The following is a 22,969-nucleotide window of genomic DNA, read 5'->3' as shown; positions in this document are numbered from 1 at the left end:
CAGCTACTCCGGAGGCTGAGGCAGGAGAATGGCATAAACCCGGGAGGCGGAGCTTGCAGTGAGCTGAGATCTGGCCACTGCACTCCAGCCTGGGCGGCAGAGCGAGACTCCGTCTCAAAAAAAAAAAAAGAACGTATTCCTTCTATCTAGCTGTAATTTTATATCCTTTAACAAATCTCAGCCAGGCGCAGTGGCTCATGCCTGTATTCCTAGCACTCTGGGAGGCCAAGGTGGGAGGTTTTCTTGAGCTCATGAGTTGAAGACCATCGTAGGCAACATAGCAAGACCCCATCTGTACTAAAATTAAAAAAGAAAAAAATTGACCAGGCATGGCAGCACACACCTGCAGTCCAAGCTGCTTGGGAGCCTGAGGTGGGAGAATCACTTGAGCCCAGGAGGTCAAGGCTGAAGTAAGCCATGATCGCACCACTGCCCTCTAGTCTGGATAACAGACTGAGGTCCTGTCTCTCAAAAAAACAAGACAAAAAAACAAATATCTCCCTATTCCTCCCTTCCTCCTCCCCTTCCCATCTGCTAGTATCCTCTGTTCTACTTTTTATTTTTATGAGATTAACTTTTTTAAGCTTCCACATATGAGCAAGAACATGTGGTGTTTAACTATATTTTTTATTTATTTCACTTAAGGTAGTGTCCTCAGTTCCATCCATGTTGCTGTGAATAACAGGATTTCATTCTTTTTTGTGGCTGTTTAGTATTCCATTGTGTATATGTACCACATTTTCTTTATCCAGTCATCTGTTGTTGGATACCTAGGTTGATTCCATATCTTGGTTATTGAGAATAGTGCTGCAATAAACATAGGGGTGCCCAATGTCTCTTCAATATAATGATTTTCTTCAAGAAAGTAACTCCACATATCTTTATTTAGGCTTCTACTACAAAAATACACAGTTGGCCCTCTGTATTTATGGGTTCTGCATCTGTGGATTCACTCAAGTGTTAATCGAAAATATTTGAGAAAAATTGCTTCTGTACTCAACATGTGCAGATTTTTTCTTGTCGTTATTCCCTAAGCACTACAGTGTAACAACTATTTGCATAGCTTTGCATCATATTAGCCATTAAAGTAATCCAGAGATTATTTAAAGTATAAAGGAGGATATGCATAGGTTATGCAAATACTAAGCCATTTTATATCAAGGACTTGAGCATCCATGGATTTTGGTATCTGAGGGAAGTTCTGAAAGCAATCACCCATGGATACCAAAGGACAACTGTACCATTTGATATACTTGTCCTGGAATACTACAGTTGCACCAGATTATTGCCTGAAGACAATTACTAGGCCACAGTGCAGGGAGAATAAACTCCAACAGAACTCAGTGGTCACACTGAGCTAAAGCGATAAAGTTTAGGGAAAGTCCATGGCAGCTAGAATTTGCAAGGCAGAATACTAGAGAGGATGGAGCTGCATAGAGAGGAAGCTCCAGGTATCTGCATAGGCGTCCCCTTGAGTTTTTGGTTCAGTACTGATAGGCATATACATGAGAGGAAGCTACATATGACCAATAAGTAGGCAGAAAAATTCCTAGAGTTCACAAATGTCTGGGAATAGTTTGAGTTCCCAGCAGCCAGAAGGGAAAAGACTTCATAACACATGGGGTATTTGATACAATAATCAGTAGAGTTTCACCTTTGTATGGGGGATAAAACAGCCCTAGATTAAAGGCTGCTCTTGACTTTCCCTAACAAGGGTAAGCCTCAAAATAATGAACTGGTTCCAAGTACCCTAACTGCATTCACAACAAAATTCAGTAACCACTGACTTAATGCTCACAATGTCTAGTATCCAATCAAAAATTAGCAGGCATGCAAAGAAGAGAATTTAACCTTTAGTACAGAGGAAAATCAATCAATAGAAACAAAACCAGAAATGACAGAGATGTTAGAACTGGCTAGCAGACAAGGATTTTTAAAATACCTTATGTTTTATGTTCTGTAAGTTCAAAGAAGATAGAAGAAAACATAAGCATACTGAAAAAAGAAACAGAAGCTATTTTTAAAATACCTATGTGAAATATCTCGATATGAAACAAAAAATACACTGGATGGATTAGACACTGCAGAAGGAAAAGTTGGTGAACTTAAAATCTTAGAAATAAAAATTATCCAAAATGAAGTGTAGAGTGAAAAAAAAGAGTACCAGTGACATGTGGAGTAACATAAAGTAGTCTAATAAAGTTGTAATTGGAGTCCAAGAAGAAGAAGAAAGTGTTTGGAGGCAGAAGAATATACATATTTAGAGAAATAATGGCTGAAAAATTTTCAAGTTTGATAGAAACTGTAAGCCCACAGGTCCAAGAAGCTTAATAAAATTCAAGCAAAATACACACAACAGCACATTATAATCCAATCCAAAGTCGCTAAAAGGGGAACATTACAGAGATAGGACAATAGCATATTTTTGCTTCAGAACTATGCAAATCAGAAAATAATGAGAAGCCATTTTTAACAAAAGAAAAAAACTTATCAATTTAGAATTCTTGATCAAGAGGGACAATCTCTCAAAAATGAAGATAGTGAAGGCTTTTCAGAAAAAAAACAAAAGCTGAAAGAACTCATTGCCAGCAAACCTGCACTACTAATATTAAAGAAAGTTCTTCAGGTAGAAGGAAAATGATACCAGATGGAAATTTAAATCTACATAAGAAAATGAAGAGTGCCAGAAATGGTAAATCTGTGGGTAAATACAGTATCTTTTAAAAGATAATCTTTTGGGACAAAATGGAAATCTGAATAAAATACGTAGATTATTTAATACTAATGTACTAATGTTAATTTCTTAATTTGACATAAGCTATAGTACTATAAGATGTTAACATTAGGGGAAATTGGGTAAAGGGTATAAGGAATCTCTGTACTATCTTTGGAACTTTTCTGTAAATCCAAACTTATTTCAAAATTGTAAACTTATTTAAAATTAAAAGATAATGTACTGTTTAAAGTATAATAAAATGTTTTATGAGTTTATAGCATGTATAAAACTAAAATACATGGCAGCAATCACATAAAGGACAATAAAAGGAAATGGAAGTATATTGTGGTATTTTTACATCATATGTGAAGTGGTATAATATTATTTTAAGGTAGACTAATAAGGATGTATATCATAAACCCTAGAGGAATCACATACACACAAAGACATAGCTAATAATCCAGTAGTGGAAATAATATGGAAGCATTAGTGGGGTGGGGGGGACTTGATTGATCCAAAAGATAAAAAGAAAATGGGACAGATAGGGGAAAAAAAAAGCAAGGTGGTAGTCTTAAACCCAATCATAACAATAACTATGTTAAATGTAAATGGTCTAAACATTGCAATTAAAAAGCAGAGATTACCAGACTGGATAAACATGAAAGAATGAACTACTCATAAACCTTTCAACATGAATGAATTCTAAAAGTATACTAAATGAAAAAAGTCATAAGGCATTACATAATATATGATAATATTTATATGAAATTCTATAAATGGCAAAACAGAAAGCAGATCAGTGGTTGCCAGGGCCAGCAATGAAGGAAAGAAATTTACTATAAAGGGATAAGAAGGAACTTTTGAGGGTAATGAAAATGTTCTATAATATGATGGTGGTTACATTACTATAGATGTCAAAACTCATCTACTTGTACACTGAAAATGTATGGATTTAATGAATGTAAGTTCAATAAAACTTTGAGATCACACAGCTGATTATTTATATGCATTATGTAATTTAAGGAATGTGAAGCTAAATAAAACTTTTAATGAAATGAAAAAAATCAGTACTGAAAAACAAAATAAAATCTCTACCCTAAAAATATGTATATTCAAACTGTTAGAAGTTAGTATGATGTTTAAAATGAGCTTTAATTATCTACTAAATTTTAAAATATATTTTAAAATTATTAGGTTGAACTAAAACGACGATACAATGACCACCATTCAAAACTGAGAGGTCTTTTACCTGGCCGTCAGTGGTATGAAATTCAAGCTTACAGGGCCTTAAACCAGGCCCTTGGTAGGTAAGTGGAGTGAAATTTAATATAATATAATATTATCTGTGACAGGGCTATATATATAAAGCTAGTTTTGCTACTTTACTCTTTATAATTAATTTGGTAAAATTTTATTTAACTGGAACTGTAGGAACAGGTATGTTTTCAATAATAACTGTCACAAGTAGAATTTGAAAAGAGTAAATAAGAATAAGTTATTCCCAAAACAAAACTCACAATTTGCTATTGTTTTAGACAGTCTCACTCTGTCGCCCAGGCTGGAGTGCAGTGGCATGATCTCGGCTCACTGCATCCTCTACCACCCAGGTTGAAGCAATTCTCCTGCCCCAGCCTCCCGAGTAGCTGGGATTACAGGCATGTGCCACCATGCCCAGCTAATTTTTGTGTTTTTAGTAGAGATGGGGTTTCACCATGTTGGCTGGGTCTGGAACTCCTGGCCTCAAGTGATCCACCCACCTCAACCTCCCAAAGTGCTGGTATTACAGGTGTGAGCTACTTGAGAGGCTGAAGTAGGAGGATTGCTTGAGCCTGGGAGGTGGGGGTTGCAGTGAACCGAAATCATGCCACTGTACTCCAGCCTGGGCAACAGAGCCAGACCCTGTCTTGAAAAAATAATAATAATAATTGAAGAAGGATTAAAACAAGCCATAATCATGGTCCTAAAGAATTAACGCCTACTAAACATTTAATCATGATACTCCTATTTCTAAATATTCTTATCCATTAAGATTTGTGCTTTGTGAAACTCATTTTTAAATCATCATTTTATACAGTCATGCATCACTTAATGACAGGGATATATTCTGAGAAGTGAGTTGTTAGGCAATTGTACTGTTGTGGGAACATTATAAAATGTACTTACAGAAACCTAGATAGTATAGTCTACTACACATCTAGGCTATATAGTATAGCCTATTGCTCCTAGATCACAAACCTGTATAGCATGTTACTGTACTGTAGACAATTGTAACACAAGGGTAAGTAATTGAGTATATAAATGTAGAAAAGGTACAGTAAAAATATTATATACAAATACAGTATATTAAAAATGGTACAAATGTACATGGCACTTACCAGGAATAGAGCTTGCAGGGCTGTAAGCTGCTCTGAGTGAGTCGACTGAGTAGTGAGTGAATGTGAAGGCCTAGGACATTACTGTACGCTAACTGTAGGCTTTGTAAACACTGTACACTTAGTCTATAGTAAATTTAATTTTTATTTTTTCAATAATAAATTACCGTGAGCTTACTCTAACTTCTTTTTGAGAGATGGGGTGTCACTGTGTTGCCCAGGCTGGTCTCGAACACCTGGGCTCAAGCAGTCCTCTCACCTCGGTCTCCCAAGTAGCTGGAACTCCAGGTACACGCCACTGTGCCCAGCTTACTGTAATTTTTTTACTTTATAAACTTTTAATCTTTTTTTTTTAACCTTTTTGACTCTTTTACAACACTTAGCTTAAAATACAAATTATTCAGCTTTACAAAAATAATTTTTATATCCTTATTCTATAAGCTTTTTCTAGTTTTGAAATTTTTGTTTTTTATTTTTTTACTTTGTAAACTTTTCTGTTAAAAATGAAGACATGGGGAGCTCAATGGTTGATGCCTGTAATCCCAGCACTTTGGGAGGCCAAGGTGGGCAGATCACTTGAGGTCAGGAGTTCGATACCAGTCTGGCCAACATGGTGAAACCTCGTCCGTACTAAAGATACAAAAATTAGTTGGGTGTGGTGGCAGGTGCCTATAATCCCAGCTACTTGGGAGGCTGGGGCAGGAGAATTACTTGAACCCGGGAGGTGGAGGCTGCATTGAGCCTAGATTGCCCCACTGTACTCCAGCCTGGGCGACAGAGCGAGACTCCATCTCAAAAAAAAAAAAAAAAAATGAAGACATGAACACTCAGGTAGTAGCCTAGGCCTACACAGGATCAGGAGCATCAATATCCCTGTCTTCTACTTCTATGTCTTGAATCACTGGAAGGTCTTCAGAACCAATGAATAACATGCATGGAACTGTCATCTCCTATGATAGCAATGCCTTCTTCTGGAATTCTTCCTGAGGGATCTGCCTGAAGCTGTTTTGTAGTTAACTTCTTTTTTAATATAAGTGACAGGAGTACACTCTAAAATAATGATAAGAAGTACAATATAGTAAATACACAAACCAGTAACATAGTTATTATCATTATCAAGTATTGTATGCTATACATAATTGTATGTGCTATACTTTTATAAGACTAGCAGCACAGTAGGTTTGTTTACACCAGCATCACCACAAGCACTTGTAATGCATTGTGCTATAATGTTACAATGGTGACATCACTAGGTGATAGGAATTTTTCAGCTCCATTATAATTTTATGGGACCACTATCATATAGGCACTACACATTGATGGAAACATCATTATGTGGTACATTACTATCCCTTAATTTCATATTGTAGGGCATCAACATCTAATTTATAAATGCTATAATTAGATTTTGTGCAAAATTAAAGTTTTTTTTTTTGAGATGAAGTCTCTCTGTAGCCAGACTAGAGTGCAGTAGCACAATCTCAGCTCACTGCAACCTCTGTCTCCTGCATTCAGGCGGTTCTTCTGCCTCAGCCTCTCAAGTAGCTGGCACTACGGGCTGGCACCACCACGCCTGGCAGATTTTTGTATATTTAGTAGAGATGGGTTTTCACCATGTTGGACAGGATGGTCTCGATTTCTTGATCTCGTGATCCACCTGCGTCGGCCTCCCAAAGTGCTGGACTTACAGGCATGAGCCACTGTGTTTGGCCTGCAAATTAATATTTTATATTCTCTGTGAAATTGTAATTAGCTTAACCATGTAATTATTTATTTCTTAGTGAAGCTGTAAGGCATTTGGATAATTCATAGAAACAGGCTGGGCCAGCTGAGGTGGCTCATGCCTGTAATCCCAGCCCTTTGGGAGGTGGAGGCGGGCGGATCACCTGAGGTCAGGAGTTTGAGATCAGCCTGGTCAACGTGGTGAAACCCCGTCTCTACTAAAAATACAAAAATTAGCTGGGTGTGGTGGCGGGCACCTGTAGTCCCAGCTACTGGGGAGGCTGAGGCAGGAGAATTGCTTGAACCTGGTAGGTGGAGGTTGCACTGAGCTGAGATAATGCCACTGCACTCTAGCCTGGGCGATGAGACTCCATCTAAAAAAAAGAAATAGGATAAGAGTAAAATGAAAACATGACCAGTTGACATATTTGCACTTCAACCAGAAGTCCCACAACTAATCATGATCTTACCCAGTGAAATCAAAAATTTCGATTTTTCTGGTGTCTTGCGTACCTACATTAGCCCGTTTGTAAACCAGATTGCACGTGAGTTCAGATTTGTGTATAGCTTAGACATAGGTATGTGTATATGTATGCATATACGTAGGCTATATGTATTTGTGTATAGCTTAGACATAAGACTACAACAACTAGATTTAAGCCCTAGAACATGTCACCCACTGTACTCCCCATCATTTTATTTATTTATTATTATTATTATTCTTTTTTTTTTTTTTTTTTGAGACGGAGTCTCGCTCTGTCGCCCGGGCTGGAGTGCAGTGGCCGGATCTCAGCTCACTGCAAGCTCCGCCTCCCGGGTTTACACCATTCTCCTGCCTCAGCCTCCCAAGCAGCTGGGACTACAGGCGCCCGCCACCTCGCCCGGCTAGTTTTTTGTATTTTTTAGTAGAGACGGGGTTTCACCGTGTTAGCCAGGATGGTCTCGATCTCCTGACCTCGTGATCTGCCCGTCTCGGCCTCCCAAAATGCTGGGATTACAGGCTTGAGCCACCACGCCCGGCCCTATTATTATTATTCTTATTTTGAGATAGAGTCTTGCTCTGTTGCCCAGGCTGGAGTGCAGTGGCGTGATCTCAGTTCACTGCAACCTCCACCTCCCGGGTTCAAGCGATTCTCCTGCCTCAACCTCTTGAGTAGCTGGGATTACAGGCACATGCCACCACACCTGGCTAATTTTTGTATTTTTAATAGAGACAGGGTTTTGCTATGTTGGCCAGGCTGGTCTTGAACTCCTGGCCTCAAGTGATCCTCCCGCTTCAGGCTCCCAAAGTGTTAGGATTACATGCGTGAGCCACCACATCCAGCCACTCCCCATCATTTTAGAATGGTATTCTGCAAATGTTTTTCTTCAAACTGAGTGATTCAGGTCTACGGTTAAGCTACAGAGATCCTGCTCCCCTTTTCTTCCTAGAAATCCCATTTTACTTGGAATCAAGTTGCACTGCAGGTTATTGAAGCATCACATCTGCTTACCTTGTGTCTCCCTGCTGATTGACCTGTGTTTTGTTTTCTGTTTTTTGTTTTTTTGAATTTTAATATTTAGCTAATAGTTTCTAGGAGAACTTGAATATATTTTTGAAATTGTTTACTTTTAGTCATTCTACTCAATTTTAAGAAAATAAATATACTTATTTCAGTTGATTTTTTTTTCCTTTTAGTATAAGCAATGCCTTGAATTTCAAGAAACCATGTGAAACAAAAGTTATGTTTGTATGTGGTTTTCTCGTTTACAAACCTTTTCCACATATCTCACTTGATTCTTCTACCAATCACTTCCAGTAGCAATGCATGTTGCTACTTGATGTTTTATTTGATTTGCTTTTTTTTTTTTTTTGAGATGGAGTCTCACTCTGTCACTCAGTGCAGTGGCGCAATCTTGGCTCACTGCAACCTCCTCCACCCAGGTTCAAGCGATTCTCCTGCCTCAGCCTCTTGAGTAGCTGGGACTACAGGCACGCACTACCATGCCCAGCTAATTTTTATATTTTTAGTAGAGATGGGGTTCACCATGATGACCAGGCTGGTCTCAAACTCCTGACCTCAGATGATCCACTTGCCTCAGCCTGAGTTGTTTTTAAACTGGTTATGAGAAATTAAATTATTTTTCTAAGGCCATATGGCTACTAAATGGCCCTTTACATCTTGGTCCCATCCACTTCTAAAACTGTAATACCTGCTTTTTCATTCTTATGCTCTACCTCTGGCCACCGAAGTTTTCACTATTAAACATAAACATGTCACTGTTAAGCTATCAAACATGCTATATTCTTTCATTACGCTTTGCCTTGGCTTATACGTTATCATACAATTCATTAGGCAAATTTAGCAATCAAAACCTCATTGAAAGTCATGTCCTTTATGAGGACCTTTAAAACTTCTCCAACTAGAGTTATTTATACGTTAGTAAACCTATAGTATTTTGGTTGCTATCTGTATTATAGCACATATCTCATTGTATTGTAATAGCCTGTTTTCTTCCTTGAACATGTGTTACATGTTTTTACATTCTCAGCAACCAAGTCTCAAATGCTTGTTTAATGAAAAATGTGAGGTTCAGTGCTTTTTCCCGCCATACAACATTGCCCAGAGAACTCTTAGAGCTTCAAAACATGCTTTCCTGGAATATCATAAAAATCATGTATTTATAGTATTAATATATAATACTGTACTTTTAGTATTTTATTAATTTTTTTAAATGGAGAGCCCAGCTATCATTTTACTGATTTTCAGAGAATAATGCCAATAATTAATAATTTGTTACAAAGGAGCTTATCCTTTTAAAACCAATCAATAAGTAAAATTTTTAAAATTAAAAAAATAAAGATCAAGCAAATGTTTTATGTTATTTAATAAAACTCATAATGTATATTGATTGACAGAAAAGGTGCTTATACTCTGAGTCACTCTTCTTGTAAGGGATACAGAAGATCTAAAGTAAGCAGAAACCAGTGGATTCTTTTTAATGTTAATTTTTTTAAGCACACATGGGACTGTTAAGAGTATTTGAAGTAATATAAGTCTATGAAATACAAGAACAGCCTTTGGAAACATACCAGATGGTTTTGCAACCAGGTTACAACTGCGCTATGAGTTTCCTAACTAGTCTTTGTTGCTTTACTGAAAGCATAATCTTTGTCTCAAGTGGGCATAATTCATTTAAGCAAGGCAGTTTGAAAACAATGGTAAAAAGAAAAGGTGAAATCTTATTTCTTTAAATTGTTTCATTAACAGAAGTACCTTTCTACCATACCACAGAATGCTTTAAACATAAATCAAACTGGAACCAAAATACAGTGGCACACTGACTTTCCATTGACTTTCAATATTCTTCTGTAGTGTTGACAAGTCATCTTCCTATCCTTCCCAGTGTTATTATGGTCTGTTGCCTTGGAGCCTATAGGTTACTTTAAAATAATATCAAAGGGCTGGGCGCGGTGGCTCAAGCCTGTAATCCCAGCACTTTGGGAGGCCGAGACGGGCGGATCACAAGGTCAGGAGATCGAGACCATCCTGGCTAACCCGGTGAAACCCCGTCTCTACTAAAAAATACAAAAAACTAGCCGGATGAGGTGGCGGGCGCCTGTGGTCCCAGCTACTCGGGAGGCTGAGGCAGGAGAATGGCGTAAACCCGGGAGGCGGAGCTTGCAGTGAGCTGAGATCCAGCCACTGCACTCCAGCCTGCGCGACAGAGCGAGACTCCGTCTCAAAAAAAAAAATAAATAAAATAAAATAAAATAATATCAAAAAATAATGCCCTATAAAATTTAGATTTCTTTAGTCTTTGTAGAAAAATTGAACATTTATGTTACTCTTCACCCCCTCAAAATCCTATGCTAATAAAGGAATGAAAATGTCAAACCTACAATGTTACAAAGAGAGAGAGGAGACAGTGACAGACAAGCATTATCAACAAATTTTGAACACTGGAAAACAGATGACTGACTGAGTGACTTAGCAGGCAAGACAAAGCTGAAATTTAAATCTACATTGAGATAGTCAACAAGAACTTTCAGATTCATGGATGAAAAAGCCTAGGATTTGGAGCAATCTAAAATGTCAATGAAAGTGAGGTTTAAAAACAGGTGGTTTGGTTGCAAGTTAGTATAAGAAACAATTAGCCCCCTCTCTCACCCAGGTTTATTTCTGGAAAGGTTGAACAACAGAGTCTCTGTATTCTTCAACACCAGACACAGCTGAGTATGTATTAAAGATGGAGGTTAATATTATATACGGGGATTCTACATACTGAATATGAGAACTCCATCCCCCTTTTCTTTTTAGCTCTGAGCAGGCTGACAATCAGTCTTACATCTCCCAAGGGTGTAGAATTCCTCTTTAGGGAAACTGACCACCCCATGAGAAAGTATCTACAAATTGGCCCGGTTCCTACCAAATTACCCTATAGCAAACTTCCCAGCGTATAAGCTCTACCCATACATTCAGAGCTGCCAATCATTGTTTTAGTGCCTTACTCTTAAGTAAGCGCAGAGTCTTCACCAGATTGTCAAAGTCTCTAACATGAAAAACAGACCAAAACAACAACAAAAACAAAACAAGTACAACAAAGCAAACAAAAACAGAGGAGAAGAACTCTGAGAAAATAGAAACAGCACAACAGACTAGAACAAGGATTGGCCAGTGCTTTCTATAAAGGGCCAGACAGTACAGTAGTCTCTCCTTAACCAGAGAAGATAGATTCTACAACTTCCACTAAATGCCTGAAACTATGGGTAGTACCAAACTCTGTGTATACTGTGTTTTTTCTATCTGATAACCAAGATGGCTACTAAATGACTAACAGGCAAAAAGAGTATACAGCATGGACATGGTGGACAAAGGGATGATTAACATCCTGAGTGGGACAGCATGAGATTTTTATCATGCAGCTCTGAAAGGCATGCATTTTAAAATGTATGAAGTATTTCTGGAATTTTCGATTTAATATTTTTGGACATTTGACCATGAGTAACTTTGACCATAGGCAAGATTGCAGCTGTGGGGGACTACTGTGTATGTTTTTTCCTTAATCCTCTTAAAAATGATCACTTGAGGTCAGCAGTTTGAGACCAGCCTGGCCAACATGGTGAAACCCCATTTCTACTAAAAATACAAAAATTAGCTGGGTATGGTGGTACACCCCTGTAATGCCAGCTACTCAGGAGGCTGAGGGAAGAGAATCACTTGGACCCGGGAGGTGGAGGTTGCAGTGAGCCGATGTTGCACCGCTGCACTTCAGCCTGGGCGACAGAATGAGATGCTTTCTCAAAAAAAAAAAAAATGTGAAGACCATTCCTACACATTGGAGGCTGTACAGAAACAAGACATGGGGTATTTTTGTGGGCACTACAGGCTATAGTTTGCCAACCCCAGATAGGAGAAATCTTCAAAAAAATATTAATATGCATAGAGATGTACCATATTGCCTCCATGAAACAAGAACAAAAGAATAAGAAGAAGTTCTTAGAAATTAACATGATACCAACAAATTTTAAATGCATAATAGGGCTTGGAAGATAAAATTGAAATTTTCCAGATCAAAAAGAGAAAGCAGGAAAGAAGAACTAGAAAATTAGAGGATCAGTATGCAATAACCAACTTCTGATAAATAGGAGGCCCAGATCATGAGAATAGAAAAAATAAAGGAAAGAAACATCTCAGAGAAATAACTCAAGAAAATTTCTCAGAATTGAATAACATGATTTCCTGGTTGAAAGGGGCTCACTAAGGCACAGGTAAAGGAGGAAAAGCTACAAAGCACTTCACTGTGTCCTTTCCAAGTACCAGCGGATAAAGAAAAAGTCTTAAAATCTTCCAAAGACAAAAAGACAGGTCTCTGTCTCACAAAAGATAGAGAATCAGAATCACAACAGACTTCTGAAAAGCAACACTGAAACCAAAAAAATAGAAAAAATTGTCTTCAAATATTTTAGGGAAATTTTGGATTTCTAACTTAAGTTCTATTCAAGCCAAACTAACAAACCATAAGACAAAATAAAACCTTCAACATATAAGGACCTAAAACATTTGCTTCAAATGGACACTTTCTCAAGATGTTTTTGGAAGATGTGTTCCATCAAAATTAAAAAAAAAAAATTCAAAAATGAATATCAAGGATGCAGGAAACTAGGGTTACAATCCAGAATAGAGGCAAAGATAATTCCTAAAACAACCAGGAAGGAAAACTCTGGGATGATAGCAGTGCGGCAAGTAGTCTAAATTGAGTTCAGAGGATGGAAGGTTTGACCATACTGGGGAGAATTTTTACAGCTGTGGCATGGTTTGGGGATTAATTAATGTTAGAAAACATTAAAAAATTAACCCATAAGAAGAAGAGGCAGTTATTAACTCCAGGGAAGGCAAAAAGTCTTGTACAATAAAGGAAATGTAATTATAGTGCACTATGTGACTCAGTTGTTAATATTCCCAGGAAGGGATGGTGAAGTATCAGTGGTATAAGAGAAATAAACATCTTCCACAGGAGAGAATCAGTACGTAAGTTCTCAAGTTCAAAAACCAAGAAGTAGTAGTAGGATGAATGTTACTTAGAAATATGGAGATAAAAACCAGAAGAGCTACCTAAAAAATTGAAAGTAATTGTTTCTGAGGAATGGGAATTGTAAACAGGAGGTGGGTGGGGAAAGGACAGTTATGTTTTTCACTGAAAACATAAAACTATGTGTTTGTGTTTCTTTGATAAAAGTTAAAATTTACAAAGCTAAAATTAAATTAACTTTAAAAAATAGTTCAAGCGTTTCAGTCCTAGATAAGATGAAGTAAGCATATTTAATAGTCTAAAAAACCTAGACAGAATATGTGGAATAGCTGTTTGAGAACTCTGAAAAGTAAGCACTAGTAGGTAGATTAAGAAAGGAGACCAGAATTCAAAATACCAATGATCTAACTCAAGTAACTATTTAATACCAGATAAAGTAGAATTCCAAGCAAATAAAATTAGGGATAAAAGAGAACATTACATAATGATAACAGGGTGAATTCACCAAGAAGACATAAGAATCATAAATGTGTATGCACCCCAAAACAGGATTTCAAAATACATGAAGCAAAAACTGACAGATCTGAAGAGAAAAATAGACAAATATACAATTACAGTTGGAAACTTCAAAATTCCTCTCAGTAACAGAACTAGTAGACAAACTAATAAAGATATAGATGACTTGAGCAACATTATTAGCCAACTCAAGTCCAGTATATTCTCTGACAGTAATGGAATTAAACTACTAATCTAGTTTAAACTAGAAATCAATAACAGAAAAATGTCCAAATACTTGGAAATTAAGCAGCATATTTCTAAATAATCCATAGACAAAACAGCAAGTTTCAAGTAAAATTAGAAAATATTTTGACCTGATCAAAAATGAAAATACAGCATATCAAAATGTAAGGACTGCAGCTAAAGCAGTGCTCAAATGGATATTTATATCATTAAATGCTTATTTTAGGAAAAAAATCCTCAAATCAGTGATCTTAGTTTCTACCTTATGAAGCTAGAAAAACAAGAGCTAAATAAATGTGAGGCAAACAGGAAAAAAAGGAATAATAAAAACAAGTATAAATTGATGAATTGTAACAAAAATAATGAAATCAGAGAAATTAAAATTAAGCTGTTTAAACTAAGAGTTGAGCTACCATTCAACTCAGCAATTCCATTACTGATTATATGCCCAAAGGAAAATAAATCATTCTGCCAAATAGACACATGCAGCTGTGTGTTAATCACAGCACAATTCACAAAAGCAAAGACATAGAAGCAAATCAAATACCTATCAATGGTGGACTGGATAAAGAAAATATGGTACATACACACCATGGAATACTGCACAGCTATTAAAAAGGAATGAAATCATGTCCTTGCAGCGACATGGATGCAACTGGAGGCCATTATGCTAAGCAAACTAACACAGAAACAGAAAACCAAATACCATATGTTCCCACTTATAAATGGGAGATAAACAATGGGTACACATGTACGTAAAGATGGGAACACAGACACTAGGGAATGTAAGAGGAGGCAGAGAAGGAGGGAAGCAAGGGTTGAAAAACTACCTATTGTGTTCTATGCTTACTTTCTGGGTAATAGGTTCAACTGTACTCCAAACTCCAACATCATGCAATATAACCTTGCAACAAACCTGCACATGTACTCCCAGAATCTAAAATAAAATAAAAGTTGAAAAAGAAAAAAAAAATAGACTCTTTGAAAAGATTGATAAAATTGATAAACCTCTAGCAAAATTAGCAAAGAAAAAAAGAGAAGCCACGATTACTAATATCAAGAATAAAAGAGGTATTAATAGTATAACTACAGACTCCACAGACATTAAAAGAATAATATGGGAATACTATGAACAACTCTATACATATACATTTGATAACTTAGATGAAGTAGATTAATTCCACAAAACCCACAAAATACCAAAATTCATCCAAGATGAAACAGATAACATGAATAGCTATCCAGCAAAGAAACAGAATTCATAGTTAAAAGCCGTCTAAAACATTATCTACCCAGATGTGTTCACTAACAAATATTACCAAACATTTTAAAGAAGAAATAACACAAATTTTACATGATGTCTTCTCAAAAATAGAAGATGTAATCCTTCTCAGTTTATTTTATGAGGCCAAGATGGAATCGATAACATGTATAGCTATATAGCAAAGAAATAGAATCCATAGTTAAAAGCCTTCTAAAACATTCTCCACCCAGATGTGTTCACTAGCAAATATTACCAAACATTTAAAGAAGAAATAACACAAATTTTATATAATCTCTTCTGAAAAATAGATGCAATCCTTTCCAATTTATTTTATGAGACCAGAATTAACCAGCAATCAAAGCCAGATGAGGACTACAAAAACAAAAGAAAAAGGAGGAGGGGGGAAGAAAACTGTAAGAGCCTAAAAATAAAACTGCACACCTACAACCATCTGATCTTTGACAAAGTTAGCAAAAATAAGCAATGGGGAAAGCACTCCTTGTTCAATAAATGGTGCTGGAGTAATTGGCTTGCTATATGCAGAAGAATGAAACTGGACCCCCTCCCTTTTACCCTATACAAAAATCAACTCAAGATGGATTAAAATGAACTCAACGTGGATTAAAGATTTAAGTGTAAGACCTCAAACTATAAAAATCCTAGAAGAAAACCTAGGAAATACTGTTCTAAACATCCGACTTGGCAAAGAATTTGTGACTAAGTCCTCAAAAGCAACTGCAACAAAATAAAAATTGACAAGTGGGACCTAACTGGCTAGCCATATGCAGAAGATTGAAACTGGACCCCCTTCCTTACACTATATACAACAACCAACTCAGGGTGAATTAAAGACTTAAATGTAAAACCTTAAACTAAAAACCCTTGAGGAAAACCTTGGAAATACCATTCTGGACATAGGCTCTAGAGAGATTTCATGATGAAGACACCAAAAGCAATTGCAACAAAAACAAAATCGACAAATGGGACTTAATTAAACTACAGAGCTTCTGCACAGCAAAATATCAACAGAGTAAAGACAACCCAGAGAATGGGAGAAAATGTTTGCAAACTATGTATCTTACAAACATCGAATATCCAGAATCCATAAGGAACTTAAATTGACAAGCAAAAAACAACCCCATTAAAAAGTGGCCAAAGGACATGAACAGACATTTCTCAAAAGGAGACATGCATGTGGCCAAGAAGCATATGAAAAGATGTTCAACATGCTAATCATTAGAGAAATGCAAATCAAAACCACAATGCGGCTGGGCGCGGTGGCTCACACCTGTAATCTCAACACTGGGAGGGCAAGGCGGGCAGGTCACTTGAGGTCAGAAGTTCAAGACCACTTTCCCCAATATGGCGAAACCCCATTTCTACTAAAAATACAAAAATTAGCTGGGCATCGTGGCACATAACTGTAATTCCAGCTACTTGGGAGGCTAAGGCAGGAGAATTGTTTGAAACGAGGAGGTGAAAGTTACAGTGAGCTGGGATTGTGCCACTGCACTTCAGCCTGGGCAACACACACACACACACACACACACACACACACACACACACACACAAGATAACATCTCATACCAGTCAGAGTGGCTATCGTTAAAAAGTCAAAAAAAAAAAAACAGATGCTCAGATGCTGGTGGCAAGGTTACAAAGAATAGGGACCACATATATACTGCTGGTGGGGACGTAAATTAGTTCAGCCACTGTGGAAAGCAGTTTGTTGATTTCTGAAAGAAGTTAAAGCAGAAGTACTGCTCAACCCAACAATTCCATTATTGGATATATGCCCAAAGGAATGTAAATCATTCTCCCATAAAGATATATGTATCTGTATGTTCATCACAGCACTGTTCACAGTAGCAAAGATGTGGAATCAACCTAAATGCCTATTGATAGTAGACTGGATTAAGAAAATGTGGTACATATACACAAGGGAATACTATGCAACCATAAAAAAGAATAAGATCATGTCCTTTGCAGCAACATGAATGGAGCTGGAGGCCATTCTAAATGAACTAATGCAGGAACAGAAAACCAAATACCACATGTTCTCACTTATACACGGGAGCTAAACATTAAGTATATGTGGACAGAGAAGGGAACAATAGACACCAGGGCCTACTTGAGGGTGGAGAGTAGGAGGAGAGTGAGGAAAACTACCTGTTGGACACTATGCTGCTTTTTACCTGGGTGACAAAATAATCTGTCCCAATTTGTCACAACAAATCCCCATGACATGCAATTTGCCTCTGAAACAAACCTGCACATGTATTCCTGAAACTAAAATAAAAGTTAAAAAAAACAACTATAGATCAATATCCCTCTGAAACACAGATGAAGATGTCCTTTATAGAGTGCCAGCAAATTGGGTAAGGTCTTCAAAAATGGCAGAACAAAGACCTTTGAAATTTCTAAAAGCAATGAGAAAATAGGCAAAAATAAGTTAGAATCAACTTTATCAAAACTCTGGGTATTAATCAAAAGTTACAGCATTCTAGGAAGCATTTACTCCTTAAAAATAGCTGAATTACAGTAAGAACAGTAAGCTTTGTGGTATTTTAACTTCCTGTGTTCTCACCTCTCTCCAAGTTCACAATAGCCTTAAAAACCAACAGCCTGAAATCATGAGAAAAGCCAGTAACCTGACAGTCATTGGAAGGAGCAAAACGGGGCTGGAGAACATTTCCAGAGAATTATGTGACCTACCTGGGAGTTTCCTGGAAGACCCCTCTCACAAGGCTATCTTTATTTGACCTGACTCAGAGCTCACCCAGCCAGCTGTTTAACTTCACAGCTACCTGAGACAATGAATGACATTTGGGGCAAGTGAGAGGCTAGCCAAAAAAATGTAACGAGAAAAGCTGAGGAATGCGACGTGCATAGAGAGCTTTTAAAGTTCTGACATATTCCTGGGATTTTTAGTGGGCCATGCATATGTGTAGGACTGTGCATGTGACCAGTGATGTGGACATGCCAAGAAAAGACCTGAAAAGGCCTTAAGCTATCACTTTGGTACTCTGCTGAAGCAGGAAGTGAAATCAAGATCAGAGTTATTACCTACCTTGCTGAGGACTGAAATTATGTCCCAATACATGCAGAGATTCTTGGCAAAGAATGGGAGACATGATGATTCTAGACATTTAAGGAAATCTCTGTCTAATTATTAGCTGACTACTAAGTTAACCAAGCAGTCTTCAATGACCACACGTGAGAGAATACAGACTTTACAGTATTATTTTAGAAAAATTACAAGAACAGGGCCGGGCGCGGTGGCTCAAGCCTGTAATCCCAGCACTTTGGGAGGCCGAGACGGGCGGATCACGAGGTCAGGAGATTGAGACCATCCTGGCTAACACGGTGAAACCCCGTCTCTACTAAAAAATACAAAAATCTAGCCGGGCGAGGTGGCGGGCGCCTGTAGTCCCAGCTACTCCGGAGGCTGAGGCAGGAGAATGGCGTAAACCCGGGAGGCGGAGCTTGCAGTGAGCTGAGATCCGGCCACTGCACTCCAGCCCCAGCAACAGAGCGAGACTCCGTCTCAAAAAAAAAAAAGAAAAGAAAAGAAAAATTACAAGAACAAAAAACCTTGAAGAGGGAGAATAATCTGATTTCTGTATTTGCCACATTATATTATTTAAAATTTACTGTTTTAAACAGAAATCATGACACATAACAAAGTATAACTGTACACTAAGAGAAAAAAATAATAGAAACTATCCCTGAGGAAACCCAGACATTTGTCTTAGTAGACAAAGCTATGCGTTAGGAGAGACAGCTAGTTCAAATATGTTCAATAACTAAGCAAACTGTATCAAAAACTATGAGAATGATGTCTCACCTCACTAAATAGGGAATATCAATAAACGGATAAAATTTGCTTAACAAAAACCTAATTGCAATTCTGGAGTTGGAAAGTATAATAGCTAAAATGAAATATTCATTACAGGGGCCCAACAGCAGATTTAAGCAGGCAGAAGAAAGAATTGATTTACTTAAACATCAATTGAGGTTATTCACTCTGAGGAACAGAAAGAAAAAGAATGAAGAACAACTAGCATAATTTCAGAGACCTGTAGAACCTCATCAAGTGTACCAACATATGCATATGTGGAGTCCCAAAAGGACAGGAGAGAAAAATTAACAGAAAGAATATTTGAAGAAATTATGGCTGAAAATGTTCTGAATTTGATTAAAAACATTAATTTATACATCCAAGAAGATAAGCGAACTCCAAGTAGGATGAACTCAGGGAAATTCCTGTCTAGATGGTTGAAATCAAACAGCCAGAAGACAGAATCTAGAAAGCGGCAAGAGAGAAATAACTCATCATGTACAAAACATCCTCCAGACCAGGAAGCAGTGAATTGACATGGTCAAAGTGCTGAAAGAAAATGACTGTCAACTAAGAATACTATATCTAACAAAACTGTCCTTCAGAAATAAGGTAAAAATTAAGATATTCCCAAATAAACAAAAACCAAGCGAATTACTCTGTAGCAAACTTGTCCTACAAGAATTACTAAAAGGAGTCTTCCAGGCTGAAATGAAAGGATATTAGGAAGTAAGTCAAATGCACATGATGAAATAAAGAATACCCACAAAAATAATGACATAGGTAAATATAAAAGTTAATATAAATGTATTTCTTGCTTATAATTCTTTTTCTCCTGATTTTTTTAAAAGAGCAACTGCATAAAACAATAATTGTAAATCTGTGGTGATTGTCTCGTGGGTTGCCAAGACCACCTTCAAGTTCAGTAATTTACTTGGAACAGTTAGATAGCCTCAGGATATAACTGTATACATGGCTAGGATTTATTACAGTGAAATGATAGCAAGCACAATCAGCAAAGAGAACAGAACATGTGCATGGGACAAAGTCCAGGGAGCCAGTCTTAAGCTTCTAAGTGCAGTTACACAGAACCCACTTCCCCAAGCAATGAGTTGTGGCAACATGCATGAAATATTTCCAATCAGAGGAACTCATTAACACCCAGGGATTTTATTGGGGCTGGTCTGCCTAGCAGTTTCCAGAAGACTAGACTCTCAAAAGGAGAATAAGTATTCAGCATTAATATATTGTTTACTCAAACAGTTTAGGCACAGTGAGACTCTCTTATCAGTCAATCACAGGAACCCTCCTGAATCTAAATTTTCATTCATCAGCCCAGAGCCACCTTTAAACAGACCTTTCTAGGGATAAATAATCCAACCTACAATGTTAATTCTTCTGCACCAGCATACAATGTTTAAAGATATAATTTATATGACAATAACAACCCAAAGGTGATAGGTGAGGGAACAGAAGGACCATTTTTGTGTACTATTGAAATTAAGTTGGTAATTATACTGACTAGGTTATTACTTGTTGATGTGTTTATTATACTCTTCAACCACTAATAAAAATAATTTAGAAAATATAGTAATATAAATGATAAGAGAATTAAAATTATATACTGGTGTCTATTGGAGACAATGGAAAGTAATGGAAAGACAGAAGAACAAAATACATAAGGCATATAGAAAGCAAATAGCAAAGTGGGTATTTTACAAAATAGCTAAGTAAATCCTACCTTAACAGTAATTACATTAAATATAAATGGATTAAACACTCCAGTCTAAAGGCAAAGTTTGGCTGAATAGATTGAAAATAATGTGATATATGCTGTCTGCAAGAGAAACACTAGTTTAGAAAACACAAATAGGTTGAAAATAAAATGATGGGAAAAGACATACCATGCAAATAGTAAACAAAAGAGAGCTGGTTTGGTTATACTAATAGATAAAATAGACCCTTAAGACAAAATAAATGTTAATAGAAACAATTAACATTTTATAATGATAAAAATGCCATCCTGCCTGCAATCCTAGCACTTTGGGAGGCTGAGGTGGGCAGATTGCTTGAACCCTCAAGTCTAGCCTAGGCAATATGATGAAACCCTGTCTCTACTAAAAGTACAAAAAAATTAGCCGGGCGTAGTGGCATGTACCTATAATCCCTGCTATTCAGGAGACTGAGGTGAGAGAATCACCTGAGCCCAGGAAGTTGAGGCTGCAGTGAGCCATGATCTCACTACTGCACTCCAGCCTGGGCAACAGGAGTGAGACTCTGTCTCAAAAAAAAAAAAAAAAACAGCCATTCTCTGAAGAATGTATAACAAGTCAAAACATGTGCAATTATAAACATATGTAGTTAACATAAAAGGCCCCAAAACACATCTAGCAAAAAGCACCAGAAATCAATAATTTAGTAATACTTGGAGACTTCCATACCCTACTCAATAATGGATAGAACAACTAGAAGGAAAATCAACAGGAAATAAAGTTTGTAGTTTTGTTGGTTTGAACAAAACTACAAACCAACGACTACAAACAAACCTAACAGACATCTGTAGCACACTTCACCCAACAACAGGAGAATATGCATTCTCCTCAAGTGAACATGACACATTCTTCAGGATAGACCATCCATTCATCCATAAAATATAAAATAAGTTTCCATAAATGTTAAGAGGTTGAAATCATTACAAGTATTATTTCTGACCACAATGAAATAAACCAGAACTCAATAATGGAAGGAAAAATGGAAAATTCACAAATACATGGAAATTCAATGACACACTTTTAAATAACCAATGGGTCAAAGAAGAAATCAGAAGGAAAATTGAAAAATACATTGTGATAAATGAAAATGGAAACAATGTCCCAAAATTTGGGGGACACAGTGAAAGTACTGCTCCCAGGGAAATTTTAAAAAGCTGTAAACATCTAGGCTGGGCGCGGTGGCTCATGCCTGTAATCCCAGTAGTTTGGGAGGTTGAGGTGGGCGGATTACCTGAGGTCAGGAGTTTGAGACGAGCCTGGCCAACATGGTGAAACCCCATCTCTACTAAAAATACAAAATTTAGCCAGGCGTGGTGGCACAGGCCTGTAATCCCAGCTACTCGGGAGGCTGAGGCAGGAGAATTGCTTCAGTCCAGGAGGCGGAGGTTGCAGTGAGCTGAGAGCATGCCACTGCACTCCAGCCTGGCTGACAGAGCGAGAGACTGTCTCAAAAAAAAAAAAAAAAGAAAGAAAAGAAAAGCTGTAAACATCTGTATTTTAAAAGAATAAACATCTGGAATCAATAATCTAACCTTCCACCTTAAGGAATTAGGAAAAAAAGAGCAAACTAAACCCAAAGCAAGGCAATCAAAGGAAATGCTAGAGATTGGAAAGGAAATAAATGAAATAGAGAATTCAAAAAACAGTAGAGAATAACCAAGGTAACAAAAGTTGATTTGTTGAAAAGATCAGCAAAATTGACAGACCTGTACCAAGACTGACCAAAGAAAATACAGAGAACGTCTAATTTACTAAAATTAGAAATGAAAGAGGAGATGTTACTACCTTACAGAAATACAAAGGATTATAAGAGAATACCTTCAAAAATTGTGTGATGCGGTGAAACTCCATCTCTACTAAAAATACAAAAAATTAGCCGGGCGTGGTGGTGGGCGCCTGTAGTCCCAGCTACTCAGGAGACTAAGGCAGGAGAATGGCGTGAACCCGGGAGGCGGGGCTTGCAGTGAACCGAGATCGCGCCACTGCACTCCAGCCTGGGCGACAGAGCGAGACTGCGTCTCAAAAAAA

At 37.3% G+C, this 22,969-nt stretch overlaps 1 protein-coding gene across 2 annotated transcripts in view; it reads left to right on the top strand.

Moving 5' to 3' along the window:
* The window catches only part of BRIP1 (BRCA1 interacting protein C-terminal helicase 1), a 187,174-nt gene that overhangs the window by 147,038 nt on the left and 17,167 nt on the right, over positions 1-22,969 (top strand). For both annotated transcript variants that reach the window (XM_011953655.1, XM_011953656.1), the window contains one exon: positions 3,911-4,023. In XM_011953655.1, coding sequence (XP_011809045.1) covers positions 3,911-4,023 — 113 coding nt within the window. The remainder of the gene's footprint in view (positions 1-3,910; positions 4,024-22,969) is intronic.

The sequence above is a fragment of the Colobus angolensis genome, unplaced genomic scaffold (genome assembly GCF_000951035.1).
Source record: "Colobus angolensis palliatus isolate OR3802 unplaced genomic scaffold, Cang.pa_1.0 Scaffold37, whole genome shotgun sequence".
NCBI lineage: Eukaryota > Metazoa > Chordata > Mammalia > Primates > Cercopithecidae > Colobus > Colobus angolensis.
The sequence above is the reverse complement of the archived record's forward strand: the minus strand, read 5'-3'. Positions and strand labels throughout refer to the sequence as shown.